This window comes from Canis aureus, chromosome 21 (genome assembly GCF_053574225.1).
Source record: "Canis aureus isolate CA01 chromosome 21, VMU_Caureus_v.1.0, whole genome shotgun sequence".
Classification (NCBI taxonomy): domain Eukaryota; kingdom Metazoa; phylum Chordata; class Mammalia; order Carnivora; family Canidae; genus Canis; species Canis aureus.
Genome location: NC_135631.1, coordinates 36271909 through 36286941, shown reverse-complemented (window position 1 = coordinate 36286941; position 15033 = coordinate 36271909). Strand labels below are relative to the sequence as shown.

Here is a 15033-nt window from a genome sequence, read left to right as displayed (position 1 = left end):
TTCTTAGAATTTTACTGATTGTACATATGCTTATTTATGGAAATGGTAAAAATGAAGGGTACCTTTTAAAAGTTTTTATTCATTCAAATGTTTGCACTTTTTCATGATGAAAAATGTCATTTAGAGTATGCTAAATACTAACTTAATGAAGTTTGAGCAGAGAAGTACTGAATTGTAGCCTGTAGAAATGCAAGGGATCTCAGAGCTTGTTTTGTCCAATACACTCATTTCATAATGAATGAGACTCAGGGAAGTTTAGTGAACATTAATTTTCAGACCTATGTTCCTCTTTTTTAAAGTATGAAAAAAGTTATTGGACTGTGCTTCAGATAGCCCTAATGCTCTGAAACAGTTTTAATGAAGCAGAATTTCTGAAAGCACCTAAAGTTTCCTAGTCAAAGATGAAAATATTCTTGAAGGTCACTGTTACAAGTCGTGGGAAGTACAGTTACATATATGCAACTATACTGATGCAAATGTACTTCTGATTCCTTCTATAAGTATCTTATTTTTTGGGAGAGAGAGAGACAGAGCAAGAGCATGCGTGCACCTGAGGACATGGGAAAGGAGGAGGGGGAGAGAGTCTTAAGTAGGCTCAATGCCCAGGATGGAGCCTGGCATCGGTCTTGATCTCCCAACCCTGAGATCACGACCCAAGCTGAAATCAAGTCAGAGGCTGACCTGACTGAGCCCCCCAGATGCCCCTCTTCTATAAGTATTTTAAATATGTTTATTATCATTAGTCACTAATTTATCCCACTAATTTATCAGTGGTTCCTGTAATTGATTTTCCAGAAAACCAAAATTGAATTTTAATTTTCCATAGCAGCTTCCCTCCACCCCCCCCCAAAAAAAACATTGCCTGCTTTTTTTAAAAAACAGAATTACAATTCATAGTTTATCTGACCATGTAACTTTGTACTTAAATACATGATCAACTTTTTCATCTCCTTTTAATTCCTTTCTGTTTTCGCCAGTTTGTAAGCTGGCAGTGGACATTCTTTGGCTGGCAGTAGCTCTTACCAAAATCATTTACTTTCTTTTAATCTGTTCAGTACTTCTAGGATATTAAATGACCAAAGTGGGGAATAGTAAAACATTAATATTTAAATAGTCTGATAGGTCTGATCTGGGAACTATTATTATTACATTTATCTTAAAGTTATAATTTTAAGGAAACTCACTGTCAGAATGAGGCTTCAAAGTTTTGGGGGTTTTTTTGTTTGTTTTTACTTAGATTCTGATTTTTTTTTTTTTTTTTGCTTTTTGTTTACTCTTTTTTTAAACACCCTATTTTAAAAGCAAGCTTATATTGTTATGTTCAGCTAATGGCTTTAACAAATACAGTCTGAGGAGAAAATGCACGGAGCTGGGGAGAACGAGGGCAGAAGGAGACTTAGAATGATTCTGCAGGAGTTCCTGTGTTTCTCGTTTTCGTGTTTTGTATTGTAATTCGTTCTTTCATTTTAACAGCTGATGTAAAATTTCGGTTTCGCTTAGTATTTTGTATGATCAGAATTAAATTCAAGAGGAGGCAATAAGGCATTGTAATTTAAGAATACATATTCTCACCTCTCTGACTAGGCGTTTGTGGAAAGTGTCTGCGTGGATCATTTTGCTTTAAGGAATCAACCACTTTACTTTTTGCCAAATAGGGAATTATAGCATCCCTTCTCTTATAAAATTGTAAGATAGATTTCTCTTCCTTTTCTATAGTCGTATAAATGTGAAATGGGTTTTGGAGTACGTTATATGTATAGGGTGGATATGCCTGTAGGGTCATCTGGCTTCGTACCAGTCGGTCTTGGTCTCATAGGACAGTCTGAGAATATCAGAACATCTCAGAATCTTCAATATCCCTGTATACCTTTTCCGTCCCCTCCCCGAAAAAAAAAAAAAAAAAAAAAAGAAACCTAAGAAAACTCAAATTCATTCCCTCTTTGATGCTAGAAAAAAAACTCTCATCTGTTCATCTGAAGGAGAACATATTATTTTCTGTTTTTGGTTAATTTAAAAAAAATCGGAATTTTAAGATAATTCTAATGTGTGAAAAAGGAATACTGCCTTATGCACAGTTATTTGTAACATCAGATTTTAGTCATTTTTGCTCCTTGGCTTAATGAGTTAAGACCAGTGATTCCCAAAGTATGGTCCCCAGATCAGCAGCATCAATTTTGCCCACCTGGTGATTCTGATCTACACTAATGTTTGAGAAGTACTTGTTTAGATGGAAGGTTCTTTGTTTATGACAAATCTATGAATGACCCTCGTTCATTGTTAAAATAAGCTGAGATTTCTTCTGTAGTTAAAATACTGGATTATCAAGGTAAAGCTCCCTTACACGTAACATCCCACAGCATAACTGGAAGACCTAGATCTTGAACAAGGAAATAAGGTTTGTCTATTATCATTTGAAGGCATTTTAAAATATTCTGTAGACGTAGTTCATTCACTCAACAAATATTTATGAAGTATGACAAAGTCTTGTCTTTACATTGTTGGGACAGGAGGAGGCAAGATGAAGTAAATATTATAATTATCAGGAGGTAATAAATTGCTAGAGTGAGAAATAAAAGCAAGAGGGATATATTCATTCCTATGGTAGCTGTCGCAAGTTTCCACAAGTGAGGTGGTATAAAGCAACATAAATTTATTCTTTCATAGTTCTGGAGCCTCCAAGTTTGAAATCCACATGTCAGCAGGACTGTGTTCCTTCTAGAAGCTTTACAGAAGAATCTTCTCTTGCTTCTGGTACTGGTTGGAAATGCTCTGCATTCCTTGGCCTTGGTCACATGGCCTTCTTCCCTGGTTTTCCTCTGCTTCTCTCTCTTTCCTCATATTTTTTACGATAGCAACAAGGAGAAACAAAACCATACTCTGCACACTTTGCTAGGAAATTTCCTCAACTACTCTTCAAGTTCATCTCCTAACATCCAGTACTAGAGCCTTCTAGCAGAGGTTTTGTGACTCTACACCAAGGATTACCTTTTCTCCAGTGTCCAAGAATGTGTTTCTCACATTCCTTCTGAGAACTCCTCAAAAACATCTTTAACATTCACGTATCCTCTAAGGTAGGAAAGGACCCCACCATCCTTTGCACTCCCGAGATCTCCAAAATTGCTACCTTCTGTGTTGTATTTCTAACCAACCATCTTTTCAGAGTAGTCTGGACTTCTCTGTTGAGTGATTCAGGATCCTTCCAGCCTCTGCTGCTTACCCAGTTCGTTCTACAGCCACTTGTCACAGCAGCTCCCCACTGTGGGTCCTAAAATTTATATCAGTCAGGCTGGCCCATTTCAAGGAATTGACTCACGTGACCAGAGGGCTGGCCAGCGCAAGCTCCTAGGGCTCAGACAGGAACTGATGTTGCCATCCTAGGGTAGAATTTCTTTTCCTTCTAGGAAGACCTGTTTTTGTTCTTAAGGCTTCCAGCTGACTGGAGGAAGTCTCCCCACATTATCAGGGATAATCTTCTTTACTGAAAGACAACTGATTATAGTTGTCAACCACAGCAGTGATATCCCTTCACAGCGGCACCTACGTCAGTGTTGGACTAAATAACTGCTTAGCCAAATTGACACCTAAAACCCACCATCACAGGAGGAAATTGTGGGAGGGGGTGAGATGGGTTTGGTTGTTACTTTATATTGAGTGGTCAGGATATTCGTGCCATTGGATCAAAGAAGTTACCCAAAATAAAGTCTTTTGGATAAGGTTATCTTCAAACTGTTTTCCTTGGCAGTTTAACAGATGGTAACCATTTAATTTCTTTTCTATTTTCCTTATTTGATCTTTACCGTCAGCTCTCTTTTTTTAGGTCTTACCCGTTTTAATTTATTGTGTGGTAGAATCATTTTGTGATATAGCACACTTAATAAACAGTTCTCTAACCCAAAAGAATGAAGGGCACTTGAATGATGATAAAAGTAACAATATCAGTTGAGGTACTCAGATTTGGTTTATAGGCCAATACTACTCTGCAGGGAAATTCTTTTTGCCTGAGAATTAAATAGGGACTGTTTTAATTAGTGCGACATCTAGATAAATGGAGCCTCTTAAAATGTACCAGTTTGCATAGTGTTTCCATTATATAATTGGCTATTTCTAGGTTGCATAACATCCATGTGAATTTCAACTTTTGTTTAACGTAATAAAAAAAGTCTTATAAGGAAAAGATGAGGAAAGACCATTGTTTTCACATGGTTTGTCTTCCTACCCTGCACTAAGCTACAGTGGTCTGTTGTCATATATTGTAGAAAAATTGAGTATTTTCACTCTAAATTTTGAACCTGTTCAGTAGGGCAACACATTTATGTCCTGTTTCATCTCTTTTGTTCCTTTAATATGGTTTTACTTTTTTAATTTAGGTAACCTGTTTGCCCCATGTAAATATCACTTGCTTGCTCAGCTTTTTCTTACCTGGAATAAGGTTTCTTCTCTATGTAAAAGTCCTACCTGCGGCCTCTGGGAGAAAGGGCAACATTTTAAAGTGGGGCAGAGGGGACCATGTACTCTGACTGTAATGTTCTGTGACTTTGGCAAATTGAATATACTCTATTATCTCTGCATTGCCTGGCTGCTTCCTGTGACTTCTTAGTGTTTACTCATAGTCCAGTCCACTCATTTGTATCTGCTTTAATGTTCTGATCTAAGTGTTCTCATATGTTAATGAATGTGTTGTTTTTTGAGGGTATTTTGGGCTTTGTTTTCAATCAAAAATTTGAAAACCAGACTTTTTTCCCCTTTGCCAACACCAATTTGTGACATCATTTTCCTCCCATAATGTTCCCCTTTCCATCCGACATCCCCCTGAAATTTGGAGTTTTTTCGGGGGGGGCGGGATGATATTATAGAACCCCTCAGAGCTTTTGAACATTTAATGCGATGTCAAACTCACTGTTTTTCTGACAGAATGTTTGATGTGGGAGGACAGAGATCAGAGCGGAAGAAATGGATTCATTGCTTCGAAGGGGTGACCGCCATCATCTTCTGTGTGGCCCTGAGTGACTATGACCTGGTTCTAGCTGAAGATGAAGAAATGGCAAGTAGAACCACTGTTAAAGAATAAGCATGAAATATAAAGGGCTGGAGATGTTGCCAAGAATTTTTCTGAGAAAAATTGAGTAATTCTTGCTAATGCGTGAATTATTTGAAAGTTCAGCTGGCTTTTTTTTTTTCCCTCTAGCTCTTCTGTTTATATAATAAGAGAAGTATACTCACTCAAGAAGCACAGATGAACCCCTAAAATAAGAAAAGACAGAGTTAATCTCACTTCAACCCTATGTACTTACCTGTGCACTTCCTATGTCTAGTATCTACATAGTAACTGAAAGTTAGTTCTCACAATAATCTAAGGCTCATTTTTTCTTTTTAAGATTTTATTTATTGATTGATGAGAGAGACACAGAGACATAGAGGGAGAAGCAGGCTCCCTGCAGAGAGCCCGATATGGAACTCGATCCTAGGACCCCGGGATCATGACCTGAGCCAAAGGCAGACGCCCAACCACTGAGCCACCCACATGCCCCAGAACTCTGTCATTTTAAGTTAACTTTAGTTCAGATGGGGGGGAAAAGTTCGAAATGTCACTTTTTGTATTTTTAAAGTCAAGTACATACAGTTACAGTGCAGCAGGTACTCTGTACCATCATTCGTTCATTTTTCTCCTTTCGATGCTATAAAATTCATCGGTGTCCTTTTAGAAACCACAGATACTAGAAGGGCAGGAAACAGCATTGGAGGTTTCCTTCCCTGATACATCATTATATTTAGAACGTTGGGCTAATCGTGTTTCAGCTTGTTCAGTTTAATACATTAATCTTTAAAAACCCTCCTTGTCTTTTATTTATTTATTTATTTTTCCCTCCTTGTCTTTTAATGGAAACTTTGATTCACTCTGTAACAGTGAGGTCTCTCTTCAGATGTTCGCACTTGGCATCTGTAGGTTTCAGGGTCCTGCAGCAGGGTGTTTCTGGGCACAGTGACACACAGTGGGCGCTCCACAAGTACTGGTTGAATGCAAAAAGTGATGATTGGTGTATACATTCACCTCACCTGTAATCAAGTGTACTTGTTCCTAAATGGCAGGAATGTGTTGCTTGGTATCTTACTTTTCAGCAGACTAAGCTCTATTCTGTTCTAACACTTTTTTAAAAGTAATAGTCCTCAAAATCCTTGCCATTGAGACAAACGGATTATGTTATTTTCTGTTACAGAATCGAATGCATGAAAGCATGAAGTTGTTTGACAGCATTTGTAACAACAAATGGTTTACAGATACATCTATTATACTTTTTCTAAACAAGAAGGATCTCTTCGAGGAAAAAATCAAAAAGAGCCCTCTCACTATTTGCTATCCTGAATATGCAGGTATTTTACTCTCTGTGGATAACTTGTCAGGTTATGTATTTATAGTGAAAGTCCCCCTAACACAAGATTTCAGTAACAGATTTTTGAATCTTTTGCCTTAATGACTCTTACTTTTATGGGAAATTATTAAACACACTGAAGGACAAATATTTCCTTGAGATATAGCTAAGATTATTGAAAATAAACATAGGCCTATAGAAAAGGTGCTAGATAATTTTCTGTGACGAATCTTAGGTCTTCGTAAATTTAAAACACTGATTTGTTCATCCAGTGACCAGATCTCATATCAGGTAGGTGTGATGCACAGTAAGACATGTCTGTGCTCACAGTCTAATCTCAAAAAGACAAATGTACTCATAAAGTAGGGCAACATGTTACTACAAAGGAGTGTGAATGGTGATTATAGAGGGATAAATGAAGAAGGAATCCATGAGTCATTTTCAGGGGAGTCAGGCAAAAGTTCACAAGAACTTGCAGCACTGGTAATGAGACTGTTAATGGTACTGTAATTTCCCAGCTCTGGGAAATGGTTCACACTTCAAAAGGAGACCTGAGGTACAGTCCTGGCCTTTCCATGATTAGCTCTTTGATCTTCAACAAGGCAGTTAATTTACCTGGGTTTCAGTACCCCATTTGTAAAATCAGAAGCTGAGCTAAAACTTGGTCCTAGTTGAGTTCCTTGGAACCTCCTGGGCTGCTGTTGAAAAGTGGGTTTCGGGAAGGGAGACACCTCTCTCCTCCACCAGACATGCACACAGGCAGCATCTCTCTTATTAAAGCAGAGTGAGTTCGTTTTTAATCTGTTTTGCATATTGGGTTTCTGAGTAAGATTTTATTTTAATGAGGAGAACTCTGTGCCTCAAAGAATTTAACTACCACTGGTTTATAGGATCTCTAAACCTAAATATTCTGAAGAGTTTGGTTCATTTAGCTAATGATACAAGTTACCCTCACTCCATCCTTTAAAAAAAAAATTCTCAAGAACTCATTTCATTATGAACAAAATTTGAGTCTTGTATTATGTATTTACCACCTTTTTCCAAAGGCACTGATAAAACCCCCCTGGGAGGCCAATCCTCTTTCATCCTGCTTAGGCAGGTGGGAGCGCTCAGGCTTTAGTGACAGTCCAGGTCCAGACCCACGTCTGGGGCACTTCTGCACCTGGACCATTAACAACCAGACCACCAGAATTAGATCCTCATTAGAACCAAAGGGGAAGGTTCTTTGATAAGTTAATCACACTGTTAAGTATTCCAGGTCTTTCTGTGGCCTCCAAGGTTATACTTCATTTCAAAATAATTTGACATAGTTGCTTGTTAACTTTTGTTTTCTCTCTGAAAGTCATAGTTTCCTGTCACCTTGTCCAGAAACATTTTAGTGCTTTTAAGGTATAAAATTATTTGTAGTCCTGTGTCCAAGTTTGAAGCTAGCCAGAATCAAGGTGCCTCATCTTTCAGTTTTTTTGTCATTTTCTATTATGAAGTAACCAATTTGTGCTAATATTATCAGAGTTCCCAAATGAATCCATAAATATCATATGCCTATAGGGATTTCAGAGCAGCAAAGAGTATTTCTTATGTTGTCAAGTTAGTAAGAATCTGTGATATCACAGTCTTTGAACACAGAGAGTATTACATAATTTTTTCACATGCCCAGTGTTAGGATTATAATGTCAAGTCCTCATTGCGCATCCTACGTTTTGATTCCCTTGCTTCTTGCTGCAACCTTCCCTTTTAATTCCTGACTGTTGACTCTGTATAGAAGCAGCCTCTATAGCCTCTAAACTAGTCACTTGGTTTCTCTCTACCACTGCCTGCTCCTATTTCCTCCTCTTTCCTTCTCTTTCACTTAAATATCCATATGTTGGCATTTCAGCACATTCCATCTGCAACCTGTGATCTTTTCGCGCACTCTCCTTTCATAGTCCTGTTTATTCTCACCATGTTAAATTCCATGGTCGACTCATTTCTCTATAGAGCTTTAGGCTCGCATTTCCAACTGCTTGTTGAACATGTCTGTTTTTTTAGCACCTGAAACTCAAACTGAACTCGTGTTGTTTGTTTTCTCAACTCTCCTCTATCTTCCTTTCAATTATATCACCACCCCCGCTTTCAGGTCTCCATTCGTGAACTAGGTCATCACCTATACCTGCCTTGATAACTTGACAGTTCTAGTGTATGTAGAAAAAAATCTATCACCCTCCCACCACATCTTTGCCATTCTTAAGAATTAAAATCAGATTAAGAAATGTGCTCATGAATCTATTCGTGTATCTTGTAGCTCTTGGCACTTAGCAGTCTAGCTATGCATAATATATACAGCAGGTTGAGCTATCCACTAAGTGCAAGCTGTTTCCCCAAAACATATTTTTAATTGACAAGTTGCATTAATTTCTGTAAATAGGACACAGTTTATTGCTTAAGAATTTCAGAGCACCACTCTTTTGTGATTTGATAATACTAAATTTTGATTTGTTAAGTATGTGGTGATCTCCTAGCAAACTAGGTTATTTAGACAACCTAGAAAAAGTAGAAAAATTCTTAGAAACATACAACCTAACAAGACTGGAACATGAAGAAATAGAAAATCTGAGCAAACCAATTACTTTGTAATCAAAACCTCCCAATAAATAAGTCCATGACCAGATGGCTCTACTGATGAATTCTGCCAACGTCTACAGAAAAATTAATACCAGTCCTTCTAAAACTCTTGTAAAAATTATATGTATATAGGAGGGAACACTTCCAAACTCATTTTATGAGGACAGCACTACCCTGATACCAAAATCAGACAAAGATGACTTAAGAAAATTGTAGGCAGTACTCCCTGATAAATGTAAATGCAGAAATCCTCAACAAAATCCTAGCAAACAGAATCCAGCAGTCTGTTAGAAGGACCGTACACCATGATGTAGTGGGGTTTGTTGCAGGGACATAAGAGTAGCTTAACATTTGCAAATCAACATGCTCTACGACCTTAACAAAACTAAAGATAAAAATCTTGATTTTCTCAAACACAGAAAAATCCTTGACATAATTCAACCTTAAGTAATGATTGATAAAAACTCAGCGAAATGGGTACAGAGGGAATATACCTCAACATACAAAGACCATACATTATAAGCTCATACTTTAACATCATACTTCAACAGTGAAAAGCTGCAAGCTTTTCCACTAAGATCAGAAACAAAACAAGGAATCCCTGTCTTGCACTTTTATTCAACATAGTATTACAAATCCTAGCCAGAGCACTTAAGCAATTAAAGAAATAAAATGCATCCAGATTGAAAAGGAAGAAGCAATACTGTCTCTTCACAGATGACACATATATGTATACATGTATGTGTGCATATACACACACTCTTCCAAACTACTATTAAACTAATCAGTTCAGTCACGTAACAGGATACACAGTATATATGCAGAAATACTGTGCATTTCCATACACTAGTAATGAAGTATCAGAAAGAAATTAAGAAAATACCATTTACAATTGCATTAGAAAGAAAAAATAGCTAGGAATAAATTTAAAGGGAGAAAGATCTTTACACTGAAAACTACAAGACATTAGTGAAACAAATAGAAGAAGATATAAATAAATGGTAAGATGTTCCATGTTCATGGATTAGAAAAATATTGTTAAAATGCCCACACTACCTAGAGCACAATCTACAGATACAGTGCAATCCCTATCGAAATTCCAATGGCACTTTTTCACAGAAATAGTATAAATAACCCTAAAATTTGTGTGGAACCACAAAAGAACCCAGATAACCAAAGCAGTCCTGAGAAAGAACAGAGCTGAAGACAGCATGTACCCTGATTTTCAACTGTATTACAAAGCTATAGTAATCAAAACAGTATGGAATTGGCATAAAAATAGATGCATATATCTGGGAAACAGCCCAGAAAAAAAAAACCCAGACATATATGATAAAATTTAGAACATATGAGCCAAGAACATACAATGCAGAAAAGACAGTCTCTTCAATAAATCATGTTGGGTAAACTGGACCACTATATTTTACCATACACAACATGAACTTAAGACTCCACTGCTTCTCCTCCTCCCCTCTGCTCATGCTTACTTTCTCTTTCTCTCTCTCTCTAATAAATAAATCTTAAAAAAAAAAAAATCAAGACTCCAAATCATAAAACTCCTAGAAGAAAAGAAGCAGTAGCTCCTTGACATTGGTCTTGGTGATGATTTTTTGGATCTGATATCAAAATTAAAGACAACAAAAGCAAAAATACACAAGTAGGATCACATCAAGCTGTAAAGTTTTTGCACAGCAAAGGAAACCAACAAAATGAAAAGGGAACATATGGAATGGGAGAAGATATTTGGAAATTATGTATCTGATAAGGGATTAATATTGAAAAATTATATGAAGAACACCAACTCAATAGCAAAAAAAACACAGTCCACTAAAAAATAGGCAGAAGATCTGAATTGATACTTTCCCAAAGAAGACCTAGAAGTGGCCACCAGGACCACAAAGAGGTACTCAAAACCACTAATCATCAGGGAAATGCAAATCAAAACCACAGTGAGCTAGCACCCTTATCTGTTGAGAATAGGTATTATCAAAACAACAAGTGTGGTGAGGATGTAGAGAAAAGGAAACCCTCTTGCACTGCTGGTGAGAATACAAATTAGTGCAGCCACTATGGTAAACAGTATAGAGAGTCCAACCAAAAAATAAAAGTAGAAATATCCAGCAATTCCACTTTGGGGAATTTTTCCAAAAAGAATGAAAACACTTAAAAAGATATGTACACCCCCATATTTTTTGCGTTATTTACTATAGCCAAGATACGGAAACAACTGGTGAAATGCACTGGAGTATCACAGGTGGGAGTTGGTGCCTAAGGTCCTGTCTGACATGGGGTGAGCCACCAGTGGGAATAGAGAATAGCTTTACCAATCAGGCTGGGTAACAGAGGACCTTGAAAGCCAAGCAAATAATTTTTTAGTGTCCCCACAAAAGATTTAACGATAGTTTTCCAAATGGAACAGTTTTTGAGATGTTATGTATGTACATATATAAAATACATATGTGTGCACTTAGCCTAAATTGAATTTTAAGAAGTGAAAATACAGATATATTTGCCACTCAGATCAAGGCACTGAGTATTTCCACGTCCCCTGAAACCCCAACCTACCTCTCCCAGTCTTAAGCAATCACCACCACCACCATCCCCCTACACACCGAGTAATGACTTTTGTCTTCATAGATTTTGTTTTCCACCTTCTCTTCCCAAACATCAGTTGAATCATACAGTTCTGTGCTCTTTTTGTGTCTGGCTTCATTGGTTCCACAGTATGTTTCTAGAACTCATTCATGTGGTTGTACATCCAACAGTACTTCATTCTCATTTCTCAGTACTGTATGGCAGCTCATCGTACGGACACACCAAACTTTATTTGCCAGTCTGCAATTAATGAACTTTGGGGTGGTTTCCTAACATGGAGGTTACCTCCGCTATGAACAGTCTTTGTATGTCTTTTGGTGCATACGTGTGTATAGTTCTGTTAAGGGCAAGCTGAGGCACTGTATTGCTGCCCCACAGAGCGTGCATTGTGATTATCTTTAGATACAGACCACTTCTGGAGTGTCTGTACTTAGAAGTCTTCAACCGCATGGCCATAAACCACATTGTAGGCCTGTGTACAGTTTCTGAATAAAGAAAAATGAAAAAAAAAAGAAATGCTAATTAATGTGTATAGAGAAGAATAAAAAGTACAGATGGGCATTCAGTCAGCCAGCATTTCTTGGTCAGCCACTAGGCTAGAAATGAAATGGCGTGCCACCATCAGAGAAGGGAGTTGGCTCGGTGTTGGGATGGAGAATATAAAGGAGAAGAAAATGAGGAGATCTGACATTTAGATCAGGCAGGGAAAAATACCCTGGGGAGCATGTTTGTTTGTTTTTTTAAGGCTTAGAGTCATGAAAAGGTCATTAACGTCGGGTGTTTTTCATTTAGAAGAAATCATTTTTCTCATTCCAGAACAGAAAATAACAAAATACCCCACATATTTTGTATGTATGAAATGGACTTCAGTATTTCCAGGTCCATTTTGCTTATTAGCCATGTACTCATTTTAACTTTTCGCCTTCTGTCTTGCCTTTTCCCATCCCAGGCTCAAACACATATGAAGAGGCAGCTGCATATATTCAGTGTCAGTTCGAAGACCTCAATAAGAGAAAGGACACAAAGGAAATATACACCCACTTCACATGTGCTACAGATACTAAGAATGTGCAGTTTGTTTTTGATGCTGTAACAGATGTCATCATAAAAAATAATCTAAAAGATTGTGGTCTCTTTTAAGTTTTGCAGTTAATGGGAAAATGTATTTTCAAACCAAATGAGTGCTTATATGTGGATCTCTCTAAACTAGAGTCTTGCAGCAACACAGAATGTAGTATACGGCAAATGCATCTGGGACCTGACGAAAGTTGTGTTTTTTTTAATGGAAAGCAAGAGAAGGACCTTTCTTAAACGTGAAAGGTGGTCCTACGGTGTGAACCTAAGGGCAGTGTTAACGCTCGGCTCTAGTGTATTGATGATTTCTGCGTAAGTGTAAATATGCAAATGTATGTATACATGTATTTATGACTTTAGTTTTCCACATTACTTTTAGGCTTTAAGAGTGGCAACTTAAGATTCTAAGCGCGATGGCTTTGGTAATAACAGAAATATTAAGTACTTTGTACTGAATGACAGACTATTACTGTGTTTGCCAGTTTTAAATAGCTTTATTTATGTTCATGTCCTGTAAATTTTTAAGTACAGTAATTAATATTAGGAAACATTGCAGTCTTTATCTTGATTCTATGTATACTTATCCTAAAAATATTTGTACAAACCTTGCACAGACTATTTTAATAACATGATTTGTTCTTTAAATTTAACGTGTTTTATTGAAATGTTCTTAAGAGGATGACTATACCTGCCTTTGGATCAGTTATGTAAACACTGTATGCATTTTAATTTTTCTTCAAAGAGTGCATGCTGATTTGATTCTACATTGAATTGGGTTTGAAAAACTAAAATTTCAGACTTTTGAGGATATACTCTTCGACTTAATATAAACACTTAATTTTTATTCAGTTGGTTTGTTTTCACTTTGAATTTTAATATTTGAATGGTATTCATGCATTTCCTTAAAGGCGATGCCAGATTAATTTTTATACACTTTAAATAACTACATTTTTATTTATAACTAAGCTTAGGTGGATTATTGAGAGCATTTTGTGGGTAAAAAATATGTCAGCATAATGAATTTTGAGACATTCATTTGTGTATTTCCTTTGGGAAATCCCTTGTACCTAGCATACATGATAGTTCCTTATTTGGAAGATAACAAGAAAGATCTTTGAATATTCTGCTGCTGATATAATGCAAGCTTTAAATTCATATATGTAACTAGTCTCAAATTTAATTATCACACTATAGTAAAATTCTTTTTCCCTTAGACTATTCAAATTTCCTCCACTTGCTTGAGTTAGTATCTTTTTAAATTGTGCTGTTATTTCTGAGAATGAAATGGGCAATTACACTTAGAAACTGAGTAGTAGTGTTAAGTAAAGTCAGTGATTGTATGTGTCCTGAAATAAGTCTTACGTGTTAGCTCGATATTGAATTTTGATAGTCATTTCTTTTGATTATTCACAATGTGTCTCTGTGACCTCGTTTCAACCACATGAACAGCATTCCCTACCCTCCTGTTTTTTCTCCTCATCTTGAGAAGTCCTTCAGTAAGCTTGGTGGATAAGTAATTTCTAAGTTGAGTTAATGTGCTGTCATTTTGTTGCAGTATACTTCTTGAAGTAATGTGTATGTGTGTGTGGGTAACCACGGACTACATTTTCACCTGTTCTATTTTGGGGATTCGTTTTTCTTCTTTGTAAAGAAACTCCAAGTTATCACAGTTTCTTAAATGTGTTAGTTTAGATTCTTTATGTGCCTTCCATGAAAGATATGTTTTCATTAATTTCACCGATGGGAGACCTGTAACATCCATATTGTGAAGCTATGTATGAAATTCACCTATACTATGAATAAATTTGAATCATGAGAAATACTGTTCAAAAAGCCACAAAGAAGCACATCTTGGTGACCATCATTGGTGAATTCCTGAACTTTATTCTGTGTAATTGTGTTACTAAAAAATCCTAATAAATTTAAATTTTTAAAATTTTACAAACCTGTTGAGTAAATACATGTTTTGCATTAGGATTTAATTATCTATCTAGAATGTCCATTTGTTCTCTGTCTTTGCTATCCTTTTGCAATTTCATCTACTCCAGAAGCTTGAGTAGATTTTTCTGCTTCCAGTCTTCCTCATGAGCTGTGGTGCCACATTTAGGACTGCTTGATGTTCCCTGTTAAGAATGTACGCCCTGCTTCAAGTCCATATGCCCCAAACCGTATTCATCATTGTTCTCCTATTAAACTAGTTCTCCCCTCCTTGTATAGCTAGTCAGTATCATCATTTATTCAGTCTCTCAGTGGGAAGCTTTTGAGCCACTTAGAACTCTTTTTAACCCTCCTCTCTGCCACCATTCCGCTCCCAATTCTACTTTTTTGGTGCCTTAATTTTTTTTTTCTTCCCATTCCTACTACCACCTACTGAATGCAGGTTTTTGCTTAATTT

General features: G+C 36.8%; 1 protein-coding gene across 1 annotated transcript in view; it reads left to right on the top strand.

The window, feature by feature from the left end:
- GNAI1 (G protein subunit alpha i1) overlaps positions 1-14583 on the top strand; it is an 80294-nt gene extending 65711 nt beyond the window's left edge. Inside the window, exons 6-8 of the mRNA XM_077863873.1 lie at positions 4912-5041; positions 6216-6369; positions 12514-14583. Of these exons, the coding sequence (XP_077719999.1) occupies positions 4912-5041; positions 6216-6369; positions 12514-12704 (475 nt within the window). The 3' untranslated portion in view covers positions 12705-14583. The remainder of the gene's footprint in view (positions 1-4911; positions 5042-6215; positions 6370-12513) is intronic.
- Positions 14584-15033: the final 450 nt, after the last annotated feature.